The sequence below is a fragment of the Oryza sativa genome, chromosome 2 (assembly GCF_034140825.1).
Source record: "Oryza sativa Japonica Group chromosome 2, ASM3414082v1".
Classification (NCBI taxonomy): domain Eukaryota; kingdom Viridiplantae; phylum Streptophyta; class Magnoliopsida; order Poales; family Poaceae; genus Oryza; species Oryza sativa.
In genome coordinates this window covers 16,137,902-16,164,064 of record NC_089036.1, presented here as the reverse complement: position 1 = coordinate 16,164,064, position 26,163 = coordinate 16,137,902, and the positions used below count along the sequence as shown (strand labels likewise).

The 26,163-nt window shown below is 43.3% G+C and overlaps 1 protein-coding gene across 1 annotated transcript; it reads right to left on the bottom strand.

The window, feature by feature from the left end:
- Positions 1-6,233: 6,233 nt before the first annotated feature.
- LOC4329322 (inositol-tetrakisphosphate 1-kinase 4-like) lies at positions 6,234-7,782 on the bottom strand. Its single transcript, NM_001416605.1, has one exon. It carries the CDS (start codon positions 7,673-7,675, stop codon positions 6,608-6,610), a length of 1,068 nt encoding a protein of 355 aa, NP_001403534.1. The 5' UTR covers positions 7,676-7,782; the 3' UTR covers positions 6,234-6,607.
- Positions 7,783-26,163: the final 18,381 nt, after the last annotated feature.

Below are 26,163 nucleotides of genomic sequence, written 5' to 3'. Positions count from 1 at the left end.
TTGGTCCCAAAGAGGACCTATGAGTCTACATCCATGGCATATTTGTTCTTTTGGAATTTATATCTTGTAATTGTTGATCGACATCCTGGGAGACGTCGGAGTAACTTTTTTCTATTCAAATATAATATTGCCTTCTAGCTTACTTACAGTAATGCAGACACGTTTATATATTTTCAAGTTACACCATATCATATTACTTATTCAAGATCCGTAGCAACGCACGGGCACCCGACTAGTTAAACACAAATTTCCGTAGATTGTTTACTTGAGGCAATAGTATGACAAGGAAGAACACTTAGTGACTAATGGTTGATAAGGAATTCCAGTGCAGATGAATGTACTCAAGGAGCCAAATTCGACAATATTGGTATGGTTCAACACCAATACCAAGAAAAAAGAATGTGTAAATTTCTGACTTATCTACATCATGTAATACAATGACTTCTGAAGCAGCCAACTTGCATATAATTCTAGATTTTTCTTATCACAACTTGTCACAGCTATAACTTTTTAGCAGCTAACTTGTCACAACTAATTTTTTTTGGCAACTATCGAATTAATCAAATACTCATGGAATTTATTTGGAAACTTAATTTTTGAATTTTATATGTTTGTGTGCAAAAGTAATGAAATACTATCTCAATCCACTTATAAACCATTTTGCTGCTAGTTTGAAACCCATTTGTTGTCATATGCATTTTGAAATGAGTATAACATGATATATGAAATTCAATTGTGCATGTACTTCCTCCGTTTCACAATTTTACAATGTAAGTCATTCTAACATTTTTCACATTCGTATTGACGGAGGGGTAATTGTTTATCATTAATGAATTTGAGCCATCAACACATTTTTCTGTTGTACAACTATAATATTTATTGCTTAAAATCTTTCTATGTTTGTAGGACATGTTCTTTTTACAGTGACCTTAAATGAAATCTGCATACTAAAAAAATTGCAAATACATAAGTGGCTTTAAACACCCCGTTTTAGAACTTGTTGATCTTTTTTAGTCCAAACTTACTATTTCAGATTTAGATCTTCAAGTTTTTTAGACATAATTACATCATTAAAAAAATAATAAATAGGCGTGTACTGATTCCACTTTAGCAGCTAGGACATGCATGTGCTCAACTTCTCAGAGTTAGCTGAAGACCTGGTATCTGCACATCATACAATGAACACTGTCAGGAGCGAGAAGTTATACTCACCATTGTAGTCAATGTTGACTTCCCCAATCGTGCAGTTTTTGGGACCTTTAATCTTTCCCCTGGCAATCTTCACCACAGGGGGACAAGAAGAACTGGATCGAGCCATGCTACCGAATTAGATCCCTGCTATTGATGGAGCGAGCCCAGATCAATGGGAAGAGGCGGTGCTGTTGGGGATGAGGGGAAAGAAGAGGGGGCGTGGCTAGGGCCGAATTTTTTTTATCTGAACACATGCAAACCACTAATTGTAGGATCGAATCATAAGAACTAAGCCAACCAGAGAGGGGGTGAATGGTTGATATACCTCAAAACCAAAACTTTTAGCGGAAATAAAAGTTACCCTCAAATCGATGGATCGCGGTCTGACCGAAGTAGATGCACCGGTCTGACCGCCTGAAGAACGTCGGTCTGACCGATGTAGATCGATCGGTCGAACCGCCGAAGTCGCTCGTCGCGCCTGTCGCCGCCGTCGGTCGGACCGCCCTTACGCCGCCGGTCTGACCGCCGCCTTGCCGCCGGTCTGACCGCCGGTGAGTCATCGGTTAGACCGTTGAAACCTGGTGAAACACAAATCGAAGAACTCTCAAAGTTGATGACAACTTTATTGCTTCTCTTTGTGTTTACAAAGTGCAACAATAGCACTCCTTACAAAAATCTCGACTAAACTCAAAACCCTAGCTAAACTAGCAACTCAATCGCTCTCCAAAGCGATACAAAAGCGATACCGGTAAGCCTCACGCTCCCCCTCTATTTATACATGAGGTAGGCAGCCTAAAGCCACGAACCAAACTCATACTAAGAGTTCTAAACACCTTAGAAAACCCTCTAGTACAAGACACAAACTTAACATAACCAATCGTACCAAATTTGGACTCCTTCCAAATTTGACTCCGCATCCCATATACACACAATACCTCCATCGTATGCCATATGGAATCTCCATCAACCACGTGCATCAACTCTAGCCTTAGTATCCCGCATGATATCTGACCACCACGGACATCGTCTTACCACCAAACCGACTCCCAGTCCATCACCGCAAATACTCTCCCGAGGCATTGAGTCACCTACACATGAAGCAAATAAAGAAACCATATTCCGAGACCAAGCTATCCCCAACTTGACTCATTGTTAGCAAACAACGGTATTACATACGTATAGTATCCATCTAGAAGCCATAACCATGAAACAAGCACGGATATCCAAAGAAACAACCCGAAACCGAAACCGACACAGCGTCGGCCGGTCAGACCGCGGGCCGGGCCGGTCTGACCGCACACATAGCGCCGGTCTGACCGGCAACCTCCGCCCAGTCTGACCGGTCCCGACAAAACAACAAACCTTGTTCATCACCTGTCCAAAACCACTTCGACGATAATCTCCAAATATCAAAACCAATAATCACATATGCCAATTGTTCATCACATAATAAGAATCAAAACACACGTTGATCTTACACTAATTACAAATGTGAGCACGTAAAAGTTGGAATTCTAGGTCTAAACAACCTGCCCACGTCACCACCGTAAATCCAGTTGACCTAGTGCTGTACTGTCCATGATATGGGCTCCTCATTTCTTATCCTGTTAGCTTTGGCTCAGTGCCATGACGGTAGCCTCGACACGATGATGGTGTGTGTATGTATAAACCATCTAATATAACCTTTGACAGTGACAGTGTTAGCGTGGCCATAGTGCAACTAAAATTCTTCTATTCTGAGCACATTGTGATCGACTAATCAAACTTGCTAGCATGGAGCAAACAATTGATCCACTAATATGAATCGCTAGTATTGAAAATTTAGTAGTATAATACCCTAATTAAACCCTATGATTTTCATACTACCGGATGAATTAGATTTGAACAATGGAGAAAACTCCCCGTAATGATGCAACTAACCAATTTTAGAGGTGGGTTGTTAGGCTAACATGATTAGTTCAACGGCCAGTTTGTTGGGCTACTGATTAGAGGGAAACATATCGCTGTATATGAGCATCTTGCCTAAATAATTAAATGTAATTGTTGTGTGCTCACATTTGTAATTAGTGGTTTGCATGTGTTTAGATAAAAAAAATTCGGTGGCTAGGGGGAGGCAGAGGTGGAAGCGGAGAAGGGATGGTGAGAAGGAGCGACGGGAATGGGAGGAGGCGTCGCCGCGACGGTTGCGGCGAGGAGGAGAGGAGGGGAGGCGGTAAATGCGGCACCACAACGCACGGGAGGGAGGGGAAAAATAAAAATGTGCATAGGCGGGAGGACCGGAAGTTGAGAGAAGTATCTGGAAGAGCATTTTTTTTGAAAGATTTCCTGATCTGATCTAACGCTCCTTGTTTACCCCATGGTTGTATCGGACGGTCGTATGTTTTCGGATGACATGGCCCAATCACAGTTCGAGACCAGCGACAACTTTATAATCTCCCTAACATCTCATATTACAATCGTACCCTTATTTGTAATATTTTGTTCATACATCCACGATTCCATCATCGTGCCACATGCTACTCCGATTCAATTTTATTATGACAAACTATTAAAACATTTTTTTTAAGACAAGGAATGGAAATGTGCACACTATTGCTGCAACAAAGCAAAAATTTGCTTCCACCCTTGTGGATAAAGTCTCTTACCGACTCCTGCCTTGGAAGGGACGACTTACCACTCTAGCTGGCTATTCTATGTTAGTCCAGTCGGTTCTCTCTTCCATCCCGGTCCATGTATCTATGACGATTAGCCTTCCAGTCTGGGTTATTAAGGCCGTTGACAAGAAACATGACGTCTTCTTGTGGATGGGTATGGACTCGGCTCATTGGGGGGAGGGGGGGGCAGTGTCGGGTGTCCTGGACGAACGTCTGTCGTCCCGAAACCTACGATGGGTTGGGGATTCCTGACCTCAGGTTGGCAGGATTTGCCATGCGTGTTCGCTGGCTCTGGCTTCAGTGCTCAGGGCACCCCTACTGGCAGGGACGAAGCTAGCATCAAAACAAGGGGGGTGCACTACCATTGAGAATCTAGAAAATTTCACTACAACACTGTACATTCTAGTGTTTTTTAGTGAGAAATTAGGAATTTGGGGGGAGGGGGGGTCCATGTGCACCCCCCAACATAATATAGCTTCGCCACTTCCTACTAGGATGGCCTGAAGGCCCCAGTTGAGCAATCCGTCTCTGACATGTTCGCGGCATCTACTTTCATCATGCTGGGAAATGGTGAGTTTATGCTCTTCTGATCTAACCAATGGATCGACGACCGCTCGATGGCATCCTTGGTTCCAGATCTCTTCTTCGCCGTTCCCTAGCATCTCCGAGGTTTGAGCACGGTTGCTTCTGGCCTGGTGAACAACTTGTGGGTCTCTGACATCCACGGTGACCTCACTGTCCTGGTCATCTCCTAGTTTCTCCTTATTTGGGATGCGGTGCTTCACGTACAGCACTCGCCGGGTGTCGAGGATTGTCTCGTTTGGCGTTGGATGTCTGACCAGCGGTAAGCGCGTTGGGTGTACTAGGCTTTCTTCTATGGCCAGCATTACTTTGCCTGTGCTAATCATTTTTGGTACGCAAAGGGTCTTGCTAAATGTAGGTTCTTCCTTTGGTTTACATTCCAGCAATGCCGCTGGACGGCTGATCTCCTCCAGAAGCATGGCATCGTAGTCACTCGGCCTACCCCTTTTGTGCTCAGGATCTTGAGACGACAAACCACATCCTCCTCGACTGCGTGTTTGCTCGGCAGGTCTAGCTCCGTGTGCAGCTGGTTCTAGGACCGGTGGCTGTCCTCCAGGGCCTGCTTACGTGAGCATCTCCGCGCCGGCTTTGACTCTCTGGTGCTCCTGGTTTCTTGGCAGCTGTGGAAGGAATGGAATTATAGGGTTTTCGACTCTGCTTTCTCTACAGTCTCAGTGGTTCTGGAGTCCATCCACTCGGAATGCCATCTGTGGTCTTTAGCTGGCGTTGTTGCCGCTTTTGGGATCTGTTGGGAGTGTAGCATGGCTCGGCCCCTTCTCGCTGCTTGGAGTTTGTGTTTAGCCACCGTAGTTTTCTAAGCTTCAGCTTTTTATTTTGCCTTTTCTCCCTTCGCTTGGCATAAGCCGGTCTAGCTGATTGCGTTATGTAACTATAACTCTTTTCTTCTAATATATTGACGTGCAATCCTTCTACGCGTTAAAAAAAAAAGTTTGCTTCCAACACTCTTAGCAACGGGGAACATCTTAATATGGGCACTAGATTTGATTTCACTCGTGTTCTGGATATCTCAAACTAATTGTACTTAAATTATTGCTAATTAAGTAATTGACTGGTATAAAGCTCACATAATCTCGATATGAACCGAATCCAGAGCCAGAAGTTATGATCGTTTCAGCAGCAGATGAGGGCTACTCTACACCCTTAATTTCGTTTGGTCAGACAAAATTAAGTACTCTATGTTACTAGTAATATTTGCAAAATTCTGTTCCGAAATGATTTCTTAGCTTAAGAGATGGTGTTTTTCTTTTCTCTGAGATAATACTGTTCTCTCCAGATATGAATGAATTCTGGACTTCAGTTTATCCAATGTCTGAAATAGCGCTGCTCTGTTCTGTTGCGTGTTCAATGTGATTCCATTATTGCAGCAAGATTTGAAGAACCATGAAAGCCAAGTATGCTGGATGTTTACAGTAGCCACTCCACTACCCAAGGGACAGAAATATGAAAACCGTTGCATAAAAAAAAAAGGTTTGCATTCATCACAAAATTATATAAACTCACAGGTTTGCAACGGGGAAACAATTACAATACTCACGAGCAAATGAGTATCACAGATTAATGATACTTTGAGTGGTGTTAGTTAAAGCTCACCTGACAGCACATAGCAAAGTCGAGTAACAACAAGTTGATGTTAAAAAACTACTAGCTGGATATGAAATTTCGCACATGTATATCGACTGGCACATTGATATAGACGCACTTTGCACTAGAGAATCGAGCTGTGCTAGTGCATAAAAGCATGCAAAAAGAATGATAAGTTCAATTAAAAAAAAAGCAAAAGAGGATGATAGGTTACTTCTCAGTTGTATCCCTTCAAAGTTCTTTTTTACAGAGAATATTTAAGTTAAAAGTTTGATGCACGCGTTGATGACTCGGATCTTCACATGAACATTTAACGAATACAATCTGTTAAATTTCTCACCATTTAAGGTAAAGGGCTGGATGTTGCCACTAACCTTGATTACTTGGATCACTAGATTAGACTGAACATGTACTAATAATCTTCTAAACACACACCGTCCTTTGAGGTTTAGCTTGCACTTGTAGCATTTGCTTGGCTTCATTGATTATTGTTTACAAAGTATAAAATGCACACATGTTCAAACGCTGGGTCGGGCCGGGCCGAGCTGACGGGCCAACACCGAGCCTCGGAGTGCTAGCTAGGCCTGAGCTCGGCCAGACTCCAATTCTCTTAGACCGATACCCAGCCCAGGCTCGAGCTTGCGGGCCTCCATGTCCAGGCCCGAGCCCGGGCCCAGCTGCTCAGGAACAGGTCTTGTGCCACGGAGCATCTCAAGGAAGAAATCCGTGAGGGCCGCCTCGTAGCCCGGCATCTTGGCGTAGCCCGGGAAGTAGTTGATGTCGATGATGAAGTACCTGTCGCCGTGCTCCTCGCTCCTCTCCCGGATCATGTCGAAGTTGAACAGGTGCAGGCCCAGCCCTCGCCGGAGCCCGCGCGCCACCTCGTCCACGAAGCCGGCGGCCGGCGTGTCGTCGTCGGCGGCGCCGCCGTCGTCATCAGGTGGGGGGAGCGGCTGGTTGGAGATGTTGGCGAAGGGGACGGAGGGCTCGGCGTCCAGGTCGAGGAGGCGGCGGGCCGGCACGTCGGGGAGGCTGCTCCGGCGCACGCAGGTGGCGCGGTCGCCGACGACGTAGACCTTGAAGAGCACCCCGCCGTGGTTGACGAACTCCTGGAGGACGAGCGGCGCGCGGAGGAGGGGGAGGACGCCGTCGCGGCGGTAGACGAGGCGCATGTCGTGCGACTCGGCGCTGCCGTCGACGGCGAGCGGCTTGGCGATGAGCGGGAAGCGGAGCGCGGCGCGGGCGAGGAGCTCGTCCGCGTCGGCGGCGGCGTCGCTGACGACGACCTGGGGCGGGACGGAGACGGGGGTGCGGAGGCCGGAGACGACGTCGAGCATGGTGGCGCGGTCGAGGAGGCGGTCGATGGCGCCGGGGGAGTCGACGACGACGGTCACCCCGGGGTGGCGCGCGGCGAGCTCCTCCAGCTGGGCGCGCCACCCGCGGTCGTACATCTTGTGCACGAGGAGGTCGAACGGGCCCTGCTCGGCGAGCGGCCGCGACACGTCGACGGCGACGAGGCGCACCCCGCGGTCGGCGGCCAGCGCCACCAGCGACGGCCGCACGACGCTGCTCACCTTCTCCGGCAGCAGCGCGTAGCCAACGGTGTAGCGAGGTGACGACGACGGGGAGGACAGCTCGGGCGCCATGGCCGCGCGAATCGATGGAATCGATGCGATGCGAGGTATATATATGTGATGACTTGTGTGTTGTACTTGTTGGTAGTGACCAGCTGTAACGGCTGTGATGTGCACCTGGTGGATGGATGCGTGCGAGGCCTTATATAGGCGGCGCGAGGAGGAGAACGGTGTGTGGTTGATAGTGGTGGCAGTGGTGCATGCATGGCGCGTGGCGAAAGCGGCACGTACGTACGTATACAGGAGGAGAAAGGGAGAAACGTGCGAGTTTGGGACGTGGTGGTGGTGGTTGCAGGGAGGAAAAGGGTCAATATTTTGGTCGTCGTTTGCCTTTTCGTTGGCTTTCTTTTCTTCGTTTTCTCTCTCGTGTGTGTGTGTCAAGCTAGGTCTCATCGATCTCCTCTCCCGTCCGGGCTCTACTTTCCTACTACTATCAGACAATTGGTGTGTTTTGGCAGTTGGTAACCTTACATGCACCTTGCGTGTCGACTTTGTGGAGATCAAGTGGTGTGTTCAGGACTGAGGATAAGATAACCCAATCAGGCCGGCCGGGATTTTGATCTCTCCGCTATGGCCTTCCACGAAATTAAGACAGATATGCGACACGGAATCAATTGTACCTTGGTCGGTTGTGGGAGGAGAAAAACTATCGGGATTTCGGCACAAAATTCGATTTTTCTTTTAAAATATATTTTTTAGAAGGTATGACATAAATATACTCATTTTAAACTATTAGCAACATTATACCGTTGTCACATCCGCGAGATATAGAACTGGTGACACAGTGATGATGTGTGCGAGTTCACACTGCCAACGCGTGAACTCGTTAAGTCATCGGCATGGAGTCGTGCAAGTTCGCGAGTTCACCATGTGAACTTGTGCGAGTTTGCCATTTCACCGCACAAACTAATGACGTCACTCGTGCGAGTTGATAGCGCGAACTCAGGACGTCATCAACACAAACTCATGCAAGTTTACGCATGGGTGGAGATACACTGGATAGTGCAGCGGTGAGTCATGTGTGTTCGGTTTTCAACATGCTCATATTTTTTTTCCAATTATCCGATAACAGGTTATCCTCATTTTTATCTTTAGTTTGCAAATGGTTGGTATGAACTCGCGCATCCCACCGTCATATCCAGCGTTTTTGCGTCCCCCAGATACGATGACAGTATAATGTTACTAATTATTTTGAAAAGAGTATATCTATGTCATATCGATAAAAAATATTTTCTTTTTATTTTTTAAAATTGACCTTCTTGGTCACATGGAAAATGGAAAATCCAGCTAATTATCCTTGTACGTACGTGCGAGGGAATGTCCCGTTACAACCATCACAGGTACTTGTAACCATGGTTGGGTCGTAATACCTTGGATCGAAATTTCTAAAATTCAGGTAAATTGTTTGGCCAAAGAAATTATTATTTGGCTAACCAAATTAATTCAAATTTCAATAGTGGATCGCCGGGACCTTTTTAGCCAAGGACTTACTGGGCCTGTTCGGCTGCGCTACAGCTGCACATATAAAGTACTGTCCGTATAAGCTGCAACACAGTGCAAATAAGGGCAGCCGAATAGGTCCACTAATGATCCTTACTCTAGTTAGCAATATTGCTAACTAATAGGTGTGTGTGCATGTAGTGGCATCACTACTAGAATTAGGATACATGATATATCCTATGTCCTGTCTGGGTGAACCCACAAGAAAATACGACTTCACATCAGAAGTTATTTTTCTTGATGGTTGACCATTAATTTAGCACATGGAAAAATATCAGAAAAACAATACTACGACAATATATCGACATAATTATAATTTATAGTGCTAATTCACCCTAAGTAAGAATCTTGAGAATGTTAGGTTGTACGGTTAGTTTTCCGTGTCGAATGTCTTCTACATAATAGTAAAAGAAATTGAAAAAAAAAGACGTCATGGAATATGTTTGCACCGCGGGCTTCCTTTACTTTTTGTCGACATATTTAACTAGTGGATACCTCGCACGGTGCGGTAGGAAGTTTAGAAATACTGGGTGAAACTCCGCGCGTTGCTGCAGGAGTTCAATACGATATCAATAAGTAAAAATAATGTGTAAAATAGCTAGACAACATGAGCTCACATAAGTTGATATGGTTTATGATAATTTAAATAGTATGTAGAATGATGATCCAAATGTAAGAGTAAAGCGATGTAGCTTTATGAGAGAAAAAAAGGAGGGAGGTAATTTGGACCATAGATTAATCATCTAAGGACTAAAAAGAATTAAGGTGATATGACTTAATGAGAGAAGAAAATAAGGTATTTGAGCAATTGTGCTCATTTTGAGAGAAGAAAATGTGCTCTTTTCACTTTGATAGGTGTTGGAGTATTTGTGCTCTTTTAGTTTTATGTAGGGTATTTGAGCATTTGTGCTCATTTTGGTTGTAAACTTATGTGTAATGACTAAGCTATTACACTTGGAATTTCTGTAGTTGTATGCACCACGTTGGTGTAGAAGCCGGGTTTTATAAACTCCTATTACTTAAAAAAAAATCTATATCTCCGACAGAAGCAGCGCGAGGCTCTCCAACAACATATCAATCAATGTACGTTGTCTCCCTTAGTTTCATGGGCAGATGGTTAGGGGGGTTGAGCTCCCTTACCCCACTAGATGATCATTGAGAAAAGAAGAGAGGAGAGGGAAAATAGGGAGAGGAGGAAGAAGGAGATCAACCTCTCCAATCTATTATTGGATCCGCCCCTGCTTAGTTTGGACTTGGACTTATATGTAGGTTTACATATGATGTAGGAGCGGCCGTGCGGCAGATGTATCAGTGGTTCGCCGTGCTTATGTGTAGGGGTGTTTTAATGTTTTCTCGATCCTCAGCAACCACGATTCACACACGGATGAATGTATTGGGGTAAGTACATGTTGTGAGATCTTTTAATGTGCTTGAGAGGTACCTCAAGTACCTCCACCTCCAATAAAACACACACCGTTGATTTATTAAGGATAACTGGGCATAAAAATATTTTAAAAATCTCTTTCTTTTTTCTTTTCTCTGGGAACACTATATGAATCTGAGCATATAGATTAACTAAAGGAAAATATATAGTTATTGATTACTTACTTAGTTTTATCATTAATTATACATTCAGTGTATTAAATATTGCTACGTTGTTGCGAAAGGGCCTGTAGCCTAGTAGTTACAAGAGCCTCAGTAGCACCTGAGGTCCTAGGTTCGACTCTCCATGGGAGCGAATTTTCCAGGATTTAACGGCGTTGTGCTTTCAGTGGTAGGCGACGTACCCGTCGACAGCGAGGCGCCTGTGGTGACTTTGTCAATCTCTCCAGAATTTGCCGGCCCAGTCTTCGAAGATGCTCATAGGGGTAGGGTTTGCGTGCGTGTGTCCATAGGGTATTGCTACGTTGTTTTGTGCGTTACAATAATAAACTACACATCAATCAACTTGTCCTTCCCATAAAAAGTTAATTAATATTATTTAAATATTGTACATTATCAACAGGTATTTATCGCCTGTTATATAATCTATATGTTCAGCTATATATGGTTTATTTGCATAGCATAAGTTGTGATCGCCCTCTCTTTACCATATCTAATCTGATAAAAGGGACACACACTACGGAGAATCGCTTTTTAATCCTGGTTGAGAACCCCTATAGTCCTGGTTTTCCAACCGAGACTATGTATCCGGGACTAAGATATTTTTAGTCCCGGTTGAAATAACCAAGACTAAAAATAGATTTTCTATTTACCATATCTAATCTGATAAAAGGGACTCACACTACTGGAGAATCGCTTTTTAATCACGGTTGAGAACCCCTATAGTCCCAGTTTTACAACCGGGACTATGTATCCGGGACTTAAAAATATCTATTTTTAGTCCCGATTGAAATAACCAAGACTAAGTTCGTAACACCAGCCGGGACTAAATCGGTTCGTAACATCAACCGGGACTAAACTTTAGTCCCGGTTGGTGTTACGAACCGATTTAGTCCCGGTTGGTGTTACGAACCGGTACAAAAGTTATTTTTTTCCTTTTTTTTCTTTTCTGGCGCCAAATATCTCCAAATCATTAAAAAATAATAAATCACAGATTGTGTTCACACATCACAGATCGTTCACACATCTCAACATCCCAAATCATCCACAGCAACAACCCAATATCTCAATATCCCAACTCATCCACAACAATAAATCACAAATCATTCACACATCATTCTCAAATCACAGATCAAATCAACAAACAATTATTCACACAACGAGAAGGAAAAAGAGAAAAAAAAGAAAAAAATCCATGGAGCCTGCCGCCGCCGCCACCTTCCGCGGCGGGCCGCCGTCGCTCCGCCACCGCCTGGTCGCTGTCACTCCGCCACCGCCTCCCTAGCCCGGCACGGCCCAACCGCCGCCTTCCTCGCCCGGCACGGCCCGGCCGCGGCTGCTGCCATCCCCGCCCAGCACGGGCCCGGCCGCCGCCGCCCCCGCCCTACACGGGCCTGACCGCCGCCGCCACTCCCTGGCACGGGCCCGACCGCTGCCGGCCGCTTGTCCCGCAGATCTGAGGAAGAGAAGAGAGGAAAACTTAACAGAAGGTGAGATGAGAGGAAAACTCAGATGTGGAAGAAGAAGGGGGAGAGGAAGAGATGAGAGTGAAAAAGGAAGGTGAGGAAAAGAACGGAGAGATAAAGAGTGGAGGGGAGGAAGAGATAAGGGTGATGAGGACTCAGATCGATGCGCGCGGAGAGAATGATGGAAGAGAGAGAGCGAGACGTGGGAAACTGATTTGTAGTCCCGGTTGGTATAAACAACCGGGACTAAAAATCTGATCTTTAGTCCCAGTTATTCATACCAACCGGGATTAAAAATATTAGGAGACCTGTCACGTCGTGCCAATAAATAAACTGGGACAAAAGATGATCTTTAGTCCCGGTTGGTAACACTAACTGGGACTAAAGATTATTGCACTTTTAAACCCCCGGTTTTTTAAGCAACCGGGAGTATTGTTGTTTTTGGTAACCGACCAAAGATGATTTCTCAAGTAGTGACAATTACATATTTAACCTTTCACCTAATCTACAAATTAACTGCCTGGCCCATTTTTTTACTACCTTTTGTAAGACATCTTTGTTTTATTGTTTGAACCGTTAGATTTTTATTGATAGACGGACCAGATATATAACATCCAAGCACGATAGAACGCCTCACATGTTGGAGCTATGAAGTGCATGGGGCTCTGGGAATGGAATGTCGTCCCTTCCTTCTGTTTATTTGCCTGCTTTTGGTGAGTTCCTACAAGGAAGCTACCGACGAACCGTTACAATCGCACATGCATAACGGGGTGAATTAAGTTAATTAAACCCGTTTATGCTCGGCGCACGAACAAAAAAGTTGCAGCAATTTCATAAGACCAGAATATATGCTGCTAGCTACTGCACATATGACATTGCTTTTCTGTTTATTATTTTGTGCGTACAAAGTGCTCAATCATATATGCTTGGGAAATTTTTTTTTGTCAAAGCATATGTAACCTTGTAACTTTCCTATTGGGAATGAGGATGTGCTTTAGTTGGTAGCTTTGGGTGCTCTTTACTTTTTGCATACGTATGGGCATATCGTTTAATTTGTACATGTATATGCATGCGCCATGAACATTTTATTTTACCGAAAGCAAGATAGCACCGGATCCGCCCGCGGCAAAGGCCCTCTCTGAGTTTCCTCCTCGTGTTCTTTCGTTTCACACCGACCGAGCGGGTGAGCTTAGGGACGGGCAAAATAAAACGAAATCAAATGATTCGGTCACTAGTTCAGACAACAGTTTCAACGACTGAATTTATTCCGATTAATTTGGTCATCTTCATTAATAAACCGATATAACGAAGTGCAGGCTGGGATAATGGTCGCATGTAAAAATTGTATATTTTTGGAGGCCTTAAAGTGCGGACGGGGTTAATGACCGCCTGTAATTTTTTTTCCCGTTTGAAAGAATCAGTTTTCTAGTTGTGTAGGTGGGTGTGCCTTTTAATGGATGCTTACCCGCAAAGGAGCGGGCGACGTGTAGTAGGGAACATTTGAAAAACGACTCCGCTTTTAAAGTAGTAGAGAAATCAACCAACTTTTATGTTGCAAATCTCAACGAATGAAAAGTGAAACCTAAGATATAAATGTGCCACATTATCCGATGAACATTGGCCATCAGATTCACAAAATGACAAAAGAGTTGGAATCGATTTTAACAATAGGATCAAACTTAAGTAGCAATAAAAAACATGGCAAATTTTGCTACAGGACACTATGATTTTGTGGTTTTAGTCGTGGGACACTGCCCAAACTCACTTTTGGGGGAAAACACTTCATAAACGTGGTAATTTGCCAATAGACACCGCTTCGATTAAAATAATGATTTCTGGTTGGGGAGGAGAGAGAAATCACGTGAAATATCAAAAATACCCTTGGACCCACGTGTCAGCTCTCCATCTCTCTTCCTCTCTTTCTCCCTCCTTTTCTCTCTTCTCCCCGTCACGGCTTGCTCGGTGGCGGCGGCGACGCTCGGAGCGCCGACGCCTCAACGCATCTGAGAAACTGTTCCAATCTCGCCGCCGACGACCCGCCCGGCCCCTCCCACGCCGCTGCCATTGCGTCTGCGATCTCCTCCGCCTTCCTCCTCATCGCCTCGCCCTTCTCCTTCTCCCGCATTACCGTCTCCTCCTCCCCACTCTCCACCACCGAGCTCTCCAGGCTCCCACGCGCCACCTCCACGCAGACCCCCCCCCCCCCACTCCACCACCACCATCGCGTTGAAGAACTGCTCGGCCCCCACCGGCCACCCGAGCAGCGGCACGCCATGGCGGATGCTCTCAAGAACGCGCCCGTGGACGAGTGCGCCAGGATCCGCGCCCACCCACCCACCACTAGTCCCCTGCTTGCCTACGCCATCTAGTCCTCAAATCCGACGGGGAGCCAGCCGGGATCGAATCCGTCCTTGTGGTCGAACCCCACCAGCGGCTGGACGGCCCAGAGGAACGGCCGTCCGCTCGTCTCCAGCCCCAGCGCCAGCTCCGCCATCTGATGGATGCTGATGCTGTTCTGCGACCCAAATGAGATGTACAGCACCGAGCGCCGCGGATGTGCGTCTAGCCACTGGATGATGCTGGTGTCGTCATCCTGCGATTTTAACGGAGCCGGCGCCGCGAGGATTGGCCCAATCGCCCATGCTTGGACGTCGATTCGTGCTTGGGTGCTTCGTGATCGGTGCAGTGCGAATGGTCGCCGGAGTCCCGCCGCATCTCCCTTGACCACCGCCGAGCCGCCCTTGCTTCGCCCCGGCATGCCCAGCCGTCATGCTCCAGGCGTCGCCGCCGCTGCCGAGCAAGCCGTGACGGGGAGAAGAGAGAAAGGAGGGAGAAAGAAAGGAAGAGAGAGGGAGAGTTGACATGTGGCCCAAGGACATTTTTGATATTTCACGCGATTTCTCTCTCCTCCTTAACCAAAAATCATTATTTTAATTGGCGCGGTATCCATTGGCAAATTACCATGTTTATGGAGTGTTTTCTCTAAAAGTGAGTTTGGGCAGTGTCCCATGGCTAAAACCACGAAATCATAGTGTCCTGTAGCAAAATTTGCCTAAAAAATATATAGAGTTCTAGATCCTTCTAGCATGCTACACAAGAACCTCTTACTTGAGATGGTAGAAAGATATTGCATAACCATAGTACCTAGACTTCATTCAAGTATGCAAAAGAAAAAAAAAGTAAATTTGCTAAAAGCAACAATGAAAATGGTGTTTATGTAAAAAGCATTAAACAAAAAATGGTTCGTACATTTCAAATTAAGCTTATTTAATTGAGAGGAAAGTATAGTTACGTAAACACCATCGTAAAATTATTTCATAGAATAATTATATGTTTTATATGTTTTGGACAACAAACTATGTAATTTCATATTATCATTAATATATTTTTCTTACATGTACACCATTCATAAAATTATCAAGTTTAGCATAATTATTGTAAATTATTTATTGTCATGGTAATATTTATTTATTACAGATCAAGATAAAACAATTCGTGTTATACATAGACTTACTGCTAAATACGTTATCTTAACATATATTCATGTATGCAAAAGAATTTAAATTTGCTAAAAGCATCAACGAAAATGGTGTTTATGGTTGGACTCACTATTTTGTTCAGACTAAAGATGGGACACACAATTCAAATTACAAGTCTATTTACACTATTACTAGAAATGAAACATTTAAAAGTTCAACAAGAGGGAGGCAATGGACACAATAATGTATGTTAAATTATTTGTTGTTATGATAATATTCTTATAAAGTATGTTTGAAAAAAAATGTATTGTTAATTATAAAAAATTAAGCTAATCACTGTAAATAATGTGTAAAATATATTTAATAAAGAGGGAGGTTATAGTCACGTAAACACCATAATAAAATTATCATAAAATAACTATATGTTTTATACTTTTGAACAACAAATTATAATTTTTGATTAACGTTAATATGTTTTCTTACACACCATTCATAACGTGATGGCTGTAGTCGCGCGAATGCACGACTTAATACACTAGTACATATATATTATACAACTCACACTATAAATTTTAAAACTTACATTAATTTTTTTAAGTACAAACCATATTAGGATAAAATAAGTTATTACAACAAGGGAAAAACAAGAAAAACGTATGAATAACCAAGAGCAAGGAACATGTGTGCGCGATGGAACCGGATCCTCTGATGTGAACTGTCCCTGACGTGGTCACTGACAGGTGGCCCCGCGAGCGGTGAGGCCCACATGTCAGTCACTATGTTCCTCTGACTTCACGTCAGAGGATCCCAATCCGTGCACACCATGTGAGGATGCCCCAAAATTTGGCTGAAATCAATCGAGAAATTAATATAACGATAGTTTTCTAGCAAAACCGTTAGGCCATTCGTTAGCTGACTCAAAAATCCTGGGCCATACATAGTTTAGCTAGGGAGCAATTCTTGCCTGGGACAAGCTTAATTATTGGAATATGAAGCATGAAATAATCAAGTCCAAAATGGTTAGGCTGCATTCAGTTTTCTCATATCACAATCGGACATTACGATGGAGGTTCTGAACTCTGAATCACAATCGGACATTACGATGGAAGTTCTGAACTCGATCTGAAGTGGCCAGCCCACAACGTTCGCACATATTGGGCCGCCCAAAAGTCCAAGAGAACTGTTCATCGGGGAAAAGTGTCATCTGTGCTGTGTAGTACCAAAACACACACAAGATGAGATAATAAAGAATATTTTTTACAAAACTATGTATACTTCGTCCAATTATTAGAAAACTACTTATATTGATTTAAAAATATGTACCATAAAACTATATTTAGTGTCAATTATATATATAAAACTACATATTGACGATATCATATCATAAAAACCACGGATTTAATATCAATTATCACAAAACTATATGTACGTATAAATAACTTATAGTGCTATGGATCTAAACTCTAAAAATATGTAGTTATCACTAAATTTATAGTTTTATGATATGATACTTTCAATATGTGATTGTATGAAAGGTTTGATGCTAAATTTTTAGTTTTATAATCGCTAAAAGTATTTTTTAAAAAGTTTACTTGAAATAAATGATAAGAAGAGACATAGAAGAGGGGGTTTTTATCAAGGACAAGTGTTTGGGAGGTGGAGTTGGAGTTGGGAACTTCACCTCCCTGTGCGCAGAAAACGGAGTGCGCGTGATTAATTAAGTATTAACTAATTTCTTTTAAATCAATATGATTTTTAAAGCAACTTTCATATAGTAATTTTTGCATCATTATTTAGCAGCTTGAAAAGCGTGCACGTGTAAAATGAGGGGAGTGAGTTTGAAACTCCAAGAAAAGAACTCAGCTTAAAGCAGTGTGTACCCTTAATCAAATTCTAAGGTGTATGTACTCAATTTCTTAAAAAAGAATGGGACACCCAAAAGAATAAATGAAAGAAATAAGAATAGAACTGATTGTATTTTTATCATTTTCTTTCGCCTCATTGTCCATATGCTTAGTATATATTACATTTTAATATAAAATAATGACTAGTATATAAACAATCAAGTACGTTTAGACTGTTTCCTAATGAAGCCACTACTTTGTGAATTCTTCTACTAGCAAATATCATGTTTTTCTAATACCTAGTTGTAAACTTCATCAATTGGCAAATTCTCTTCATCCCAAAATAATTAACTTAAAATATGATGTGACTTTGAGTACAACGAATCTGGATACGCTTTTATTCAGAATATACAGGACGACAGCAAAATTTGACGTGACCTTATGGTTATTATGAGGTGTTGCCATCGATAAATATCACCGCAGTTCACAAAAAGCACCGAATAAAATTTATTCGTGGTATAGGATAGGCCGCAGGAATATATTCGAATATCATGCATGTTTGCACGAATAGCATATTGAACTGCTCTATATCTCCTTAAGAAATATCAGAATGTGTCGCTGGATCGTAGACTAGAAAATATTGAGTTTGCAAGACTGAATAAAGTAACATAAATAAAATAATACATGTAGCAACTATATGCGTATCATATTTCTTCTCTATATGTCATGCCAATTCAGAATATATAGGACGACAGCAAAATTTGACGTGACCTTATGGTCATTATTAGGTGTTCCCATCAATAAATATCACCGCAGTTCAAAAAAAGCACCACAATTTAATAACGGATTACATAAGGTTAATATTGATGTAGTGAAGAATTAATCCCCCTCATCAGCCTAAACATCAATGTTATTATCACGAGTACCGCATAAATAATTAAGATAAATTTAACATGTACTAGTAGGTAAGATATATATATATATATATATATATATATATATATATATATATATGCATCACAACTAGAGTTTTAAATAAATCCCTTAAGAAACTATATTAAATAAACATAAAGATCCGCAAAGAAAATATAAAAAGAAATTTGCTCCCACATTACAAGTGGGCAAGTACGTCATGATTTCAGTTTTAAAAAATACGCCACGATTTGGTAAAGAACTTAAATTTTGTGCAATTTGATACATTTGACTTAGCAACTGGGTGCAATTTTTCCCGAAGTATATATAGGCGTATTAAAAAGCGACCATGTCTTCCAAGCTGACTTGGAACAAATTTACAAAGTGCCCTCTTGCCAACAATGATAACCAACCTCTAAACCATGCGCATTGTGTCTATCATATATTTGAATAGATTATTGATTTGCCTATGTAAGTTGACCATATTAATGGTTTGACCCTTTGAAAAGGCCTCTCTCTCTCTCTGTGTTATGCCTTATTTACCCGTTTTACTAATTTACTGTTGGATTACTGTTAAATGGAACACAAAATGACAGATCTCTCTTACTTGAGAGATTTCCTCTCGACCTTTCTCCTCATCATTTTATTAAAAAAAAAATCTCAGAAACAATCCCCAATACATCGCCAAACAGATAAATTTAAAGCATTGAACCATCTTCATCTAAAAGATGGTTAGCTAAACTAAGAAAGCAAACTTGCTAGTGAAACCAAATAGCAGCAGAGGAACCAATCGAGAGGGATTTGTGGTGTGGCTACGACAACTATACCCTTCTTGAGCCTCTTTTGATATGAACTCCGCTTGATAAACCGGTAAATCCCGTTTGGCTGTCTCTACGAAAATAGCACAATTTAAAGGTTTGTTGACTCTAGATTTTGGTGTGAGCTTCACCAAACTCAGCAAAGAATATCCATGAAGTTCACCGTCGTTGAATTTGAGAAGCTTGAACTGCATGGGCGGCTAATACTTGCACTGCACGCATGCTTGGGCTTCATCAACCACGGGCATAGGCACAACCACTTGGCTATGCATCTAAAAGAAGAAAGGCAATTACTACTTCCTTCGTTTCACAATATAAGTCATTCTAGCATTTCTCATATTTATATATATTTATATTGATGTTAATGAATCTAGACATATATATCTATATAGATTCATTAACATCAATATGAATGTGGGAAATGCTAGAATGACATACATTGTGAAACGGAGGGAGTAATATATAACATTCTTTAACCGTAGTTTAGGCCCCCTTTGATTCAAAGGAAATTCATAAGAATTTTAGAGGATTTCATTCCTATAGAAATTTTTCCTACAAAGCCCTTTGAATCAAAGGAATGAACCCTATGGAATCCTATAAAATTCCTATGGAATGTCTCTTCCCATACAAGTTTTAGAGGAATTTTAACAAGAGGTAGAACCTCATGGAAAAAAATCCTTTGAGTCTTTATCTCTCCTCAAATTCCTGTGTTTTTCTTGTGGTCCAATCAAACGATCATTCCTATGTTTTTCCTGTGATTTGCAATCCTCTGTTTTACACTTACATTCCTGTCAGAATCCTACGTTTTTCCTATTCCTCCGTTTTTCCATTCCTGTGATTCAAAAGGGCCCTTAACAATAAATCAATATAATGGGTAAATAAGGAAATAGAATTGCTAGAAAACTTCAAGTTTCTTTCCTCTAAAACTTTTAAATTTGTGACCATAAGACCACATCGAGATTTGTGTCAAATTTGTGACCATAAGACCACATCGAGATTTGTGCATGTGAACAGAAAAAAATGTTAGAAAGAAAATTTCACATATGTCGCGTTTAGGATCCCAACGCTATTTAACCAAATCATAGTTAAATACAAATTTTATATAAATTATATCGTAGTTACAATATAAGTACATTATAGTGTATTATGCTATAGTTACACCTGAATGTTTTTCACTCGAAAAAAACTTGTGGCTGTTTCTGAAGTACACCGATCAGGAAAACAAGTTGAGAACGATTTTATGGAGAGGCAATTTCAAAGCAAATAATGGATACGGTCAACTTAAATGGGCCAATAAATAATTTACTCTTTATATGTATGTTTGTATATTCAGCTTACCTTTGAACCAGCAACGAGATTTGTCAAGAAGCTCGTGTTTCATCACTTAACTTGGCTTTTACGGTGGCATAAATGTAACTAAATATCTTTTTTTTAAATGATTTCTCCATACTTACTAATTCACCATGATTTTTTTTACGAATTACACAGTATAACGCAGATACTCACAACGCACGCACACTGACCCTATAAACGCACGCACCCAAACCCTACTCCTATGAGCATCTTTGAAAACTGGGCCGGCAAATACTTGAGATTGACGAAATTATCGCAGACGTCTTGTTGTCGACGGGTATGTTGCCTACCACTGAAAGCACAATGCCGTTAAATCCTGGAAAATCCGCTCTCATAGAGAGTCGAACCCAGGACCTAAGGTGCTACTGAGGCTCTTGTAACCACCAACGACTATTATAACAAAACCAATCCATATTAACCAATAAAATAAAAAAACAATCCATTTGATTGTTTGGTGGGAAAAATATTCAAATTTCACTAGTACAGAAATGATTTTCCTGGACAAGCACCCTAATAGGTTGCAGACGGGCCATAAGTGTGCGAGGGAATGGCGGCCCCCTCCGGTGACGGCGGCCAAGCCCCGCACGAATCCGGCGACGGCGGCGGGTGTAGGCGATGGTGACGGCAGGCGAGGGCACGGCGGCCCCCTCCGATGGTGGAGGCGCGGGATCCAGTGGGTGGCAGCCAAACCCGACATGGATCCGGCGACGGCGGCCATCCTCGCATGGATCCGGCGGCCGGTCGCCCTCCCCCTGAGCGGAATCCGGCGCGTGGCGACCTCCCTCCCGACGACGGTGTGCGCTGGTCCTCTACTCCCTCTCCCTCCAGCTCCCCTCCCCTTCCTTCCCTCCCCTCCTAGATCCGGCAGAGGGGAGGGGCGTCAGCTGCGTTGCGGCCGGAGAGGAGGGTGGCGGCTGTTGCCTGCTTCCGTGGGGAGGGCGGATGCATCATTGGCGATCGCGGCAATGACGACGGCGGGCCTCGGATAGGGCGGCAACGATGACGGCGATGGTGGCGGCAGTCTCCCAACAACGGTAGCGTTGGATCCTCCGCCGCTGGGCCTCGGGCGGCTGAATCCGTCACCGGCGACCGCAGGGATGACGACGGCGGGCCTCGGGCAGGACGGTGGCGGCGACGGCGGAGGTGGCTAGATTAGGGTTCCAGGGCTAGGGTTTTTATTTCGTTTTTTTCTTTGTTGTGAATTTTTGTTTTCTTGTGCGGACGGCTTAAGTGCCCGCACGCGAAAATTGGATTTTCGTGTGCGAGTGTGTCACCCTCACGAAAAAATCGAATTTTTGCAGACCCCTCGGTGCAAACGGATGGGAGATCCGCACGCGAAAACCCCTTTCGACCTCACGGAAAAAATCATTTTTGTAGTGGTGTTTACATGGCTAAGCATGTTTGAAGGTTCGAGCATGGAATCTTATATCTTCATCTCTTTCGTCCGCTCTATTTTTTCCTCATACTCTTGTGACACGATGTCGTTGCTACCAACTCATCCTCGACAACACCTCCATGGAACTGGGCTAGCCCCGTCAGTCACCTATTCCCTTCTACCCTCCCAGCTCTTTTCTTGATCGATTCCATACTCGAGTAAATGTCTTCTTCTACAATTTTGATAATGACCTTTCCCCATGCTACTGAGCCTTCTCCATCTCCGATGGCTAGCATTGCCGGATCCGGTCACCACCCTGTCGCCTTGTGTGACATCCTGGGCCAATTAGGATGAGGTCTGTGTGGCCCATGAGAGCTGTGTGGGCATGTTTAGTACCACCTTGCTAGTTTAGCAAGGTTGGAACCAACTTATAAGGCATCTTCCCTCCAACCTTATCATTTCCGGTTTAACCCTTTTGCACAAAGCGAGGGCAAAATTGTAAGTGGAGTGGTATGTGTTAGTGGCCCGCTTGTCGTTTAGGCTGGGCTGCACGGTTGTGGAGGGAGTGCTGTTACACCTTGTAACCTTTTCGATTTTGTGTTGCAACAATTGACTTCGCTCTCATGACTCCGATGGCACCACCGTCACTCGGACCCTTCCTCTAAACCCTATATCCATCTCTTCACACTCCAATAAGACCTCTTAGATCCCTAATTCCATTCGTAACCTAATCATGCATGCCATTTCTGCACGATCACTGGAGTTAAAAGGAGCACTTTTAAAAAAAAGTCTGAGTACAAATCTTTGCATAGATCCAAAGTCGAGGAATTTAAGTGCTCTTGAAAATATTTTAGGCTATTGTTGACAGTTGTTAAGTGCAAACTTTAACTATCAACTCTTGCATAAAAGAATTCAAAATATAATATCAAACTTAGTGGTAGGGGTATTACTAACCATTTCCACTAGTATTGGTAAATATATTTATGTTGGTGAATTTGGAGAGATTTACACCCGCCATGCGACGCCACTTCCGGCCAATCATATGTGAGCATGAGGATTGGAGGGCCCACTTCCGGCCAATCAAAATCGACTTAAAATGGATCCAACCAAGGTGCAGTGCCATAGGGGCCCACCTGTCAGCCTCCCAGCCGAAAGAGCAGCTGAGAGGTGGGGCCCACAGTTTGGCCTAACCACCATAGACGCCACCCTCCATCTGCTTCCACGTGGAGGGCCTGGATCACTCCCCAATGACGGTTGTGGGTGAACCAACCTCCACAACCATCATAAACACCCTATAAAAGAAGGAGAAGCTCTCACTTTTAACTTGCACAACAATGCGAAGTACAAGTCATTTTTATATTTTAGGCACCACTTTAGTATGTGGAATTAGGTAGAGAGTGAGGGGAGCTCCAGAAGGAGTGCCCAAATATCGGAGTTCTCTCCGGGAAGTTGGTTTTGTCAACATTCTTCCACTGGAGTTCCGAAGAAGCACTGGAGTTGTTGTTCTTCTGCTCTCGCTTGTACCTTGGCGGATGCTTCTTTCAATAAAGTAAGTATTCGATATCTCCTTATGGTATTTAATTTATTTGCTTGAGTGAGTTATATTCCCATTGTTGCGGGTTCGTCGCTTAATTGAATTATTAACTGCTCTAGTACTAGGACTCTGGATAAAAAAAAAAGTTCATGCGCGAGACTAGAGTAGTAATCAATAACTTAGGCGTGATTTATAGGTTAGCGGTTACCGTGTGCTCCACGAAAAGTGAGGTAGGCGGCAGGTCGTGACAGTCATGTCTGCCCTTTGTATCCCTCCATATTCGGGTACATCATAGAGCCGTAGGCCAGACTCAGCTTGAGAGACCAGTGGAGAGCCGGTGTGCCCGAAGCAATCGACAGAGTTTTACCTTTAACTCAACACTAGTAAATTAACCCATAGGAATCCTTTTTAGTCTAAGCCTACCCTTAGTTGTTGTTCTTGGATTGAATTATGTTCTTAGATATACACACACATTCCCTATGATTCGATACTCTTGGAATGCTATGAGAATGTTAACGCCAAAATTTGATAAGATTCTTTAGTGGATTCGGTTAAGGAAAGATTACAATCAGTCGATTAAAAGCTTATCCAGAAGAGAACGGGTTCGAGAAGGAGTCACGAAGACCACGACATAGCAGCTTGAGTTTATATATTAATTAGGCAAGTTTTGTATTTAGGAAAGTTTGTGTCATGTCCAATCAGAACTTATGTTTTTCCTTTTATCTTTTGGAAAGTTTGTGTCGTGCCCGACTAGGACTCTTATCGGCCTATGGGTATAAATACGTACACCCGGGGTCCCTGTAATCTATCTCTCGATCAATACAACTAGTCTTGACGCATCACCACCTTATTTTCCAAGGTTTTTATTTATCACCGGCGGAACTTGGCACTTAACACGGGGCTGCATCGGCTTCGATCTCCTTCAAAGGAGTAAGCCCTATGTTCCGTCGGCCCTTGAATTATGTCGGCTGCATTGGTGTTATTCATGGCTGTATCGCTTTGACCTCTTGGATCACTCTGGTTCGGTTGATATTTTGCCTAACTGATATTTCGATTCTATCTTTAATCACATTGTGTTTAGAGACACATTAGTTTAGTTGAGACTGTATCGGTTAGGTCTGGTCTTCTGTCTTAGACGATATATCTCTACAATTACAATGTTGTTTTAAATATATGTGGTATGTCCATCATGTTTTCATAGGCTTATCGGCTTATTGAGTATTAGATTATTATATACAATCATCGGTTAGGTTTGACCTACTACATTATTGTTGATAATCTAAGTATTGTTAAGTCGATAGGTTTCTTACCTATGTTTTATCGGAGTGCTAGCCAATAAATTATTTGTGCACCAGACTTCCAGCCAACGTAAGTTTTAACCACTGAGCCAACATTTAATATTCAGCATAAATATCGTCGATTGGTTCATCGGGCATCTACTTCATTATATTATAATCGGCTGATTGGATTGTTTGTTAAAGTTCTATCATTGTTTATACAAGTGTTAGAATCTATATCGGACATATAGTCGATTGTTCAAAATTCTATGGACATTGGCTAGTATCGATATCAGCTAATATCGCTACATTTGCTTGTTAGCCGATCGGCTTTTCGATCATTTACATATTTATATGTCTTGTTAGTCGCAGGATCAAACTGACTAGCACGCCCGTATCTCATCAATAATTTAGAACCTGCACTAGCGTTTTTTTTCGGAGACCTGCACTAGAGTTAAGCAGATCTCCCAAACAATTGTGTTGTTTTTCGCGTCAATGGAGGTGAGTGTTACATCGATAATGGTGCGCTTGCGAATTTTAGATGTGACCGTATCACAACGACGACTATGTAGTTTTTTTTTTTTGTTAGTTCTCAACTTTATCTTTCTCTTTTTCACACGCATGTTTTCTCAACTACTAAATGATATGTATTTTACAAAAGTATTAGTAAGAAAGTTACTTTAGAAAATTATATTAACCAAAATTTTAAGTTATTTTAATTAATACTTAATTAGTTATGTATTAATCTATCGTTTTCCATGTTGCATACGAAGGGGAGGAGGAGTTGAGAATAAGTCACATCAACAGTAAATAAAGTCAAACTCGCGACAGGCGTGGCCGACCTCAACCACACCCGACCGTCCACTGAACCGGGACATCCTCACGGCTCTCCCCAATCCCCTATCCCCCAAACCCGTCCAGATCCATCGTGCCAGCTACTATAGCTCCCAAACACCGGTCGTAACTCGTAACCCCGTACGGAGCGTGTCGGTGTCCGGTGTCCCCCCGTATCTCCGTGCCCCCCCACCACCCACCCACCCACCCCCGTCACGTGCCGGCCATCCCAACCAAAACCAGCTCGTTTTCCGCGAGAACCCACGCCCCCCTCGGTCTCCCCTCCGTCTGCAGGGAGCCAGACACACGGGGTCGCGGCCCTCACGTGCCTCGCGCCGTGCGGCCCCCATCGCCGTCCTCATCCTGATCCTAATCCCAAGCGACCGCGGCGCGATCACGCGGCGACCAACCATTTCTCTCGTCGACGAGACGACGTGCCCGCCGCTCGCCACCCCCCCCACCCGCTCGCGCGGCATAAATACAGCACGCCACGCCCATCCCTCTCC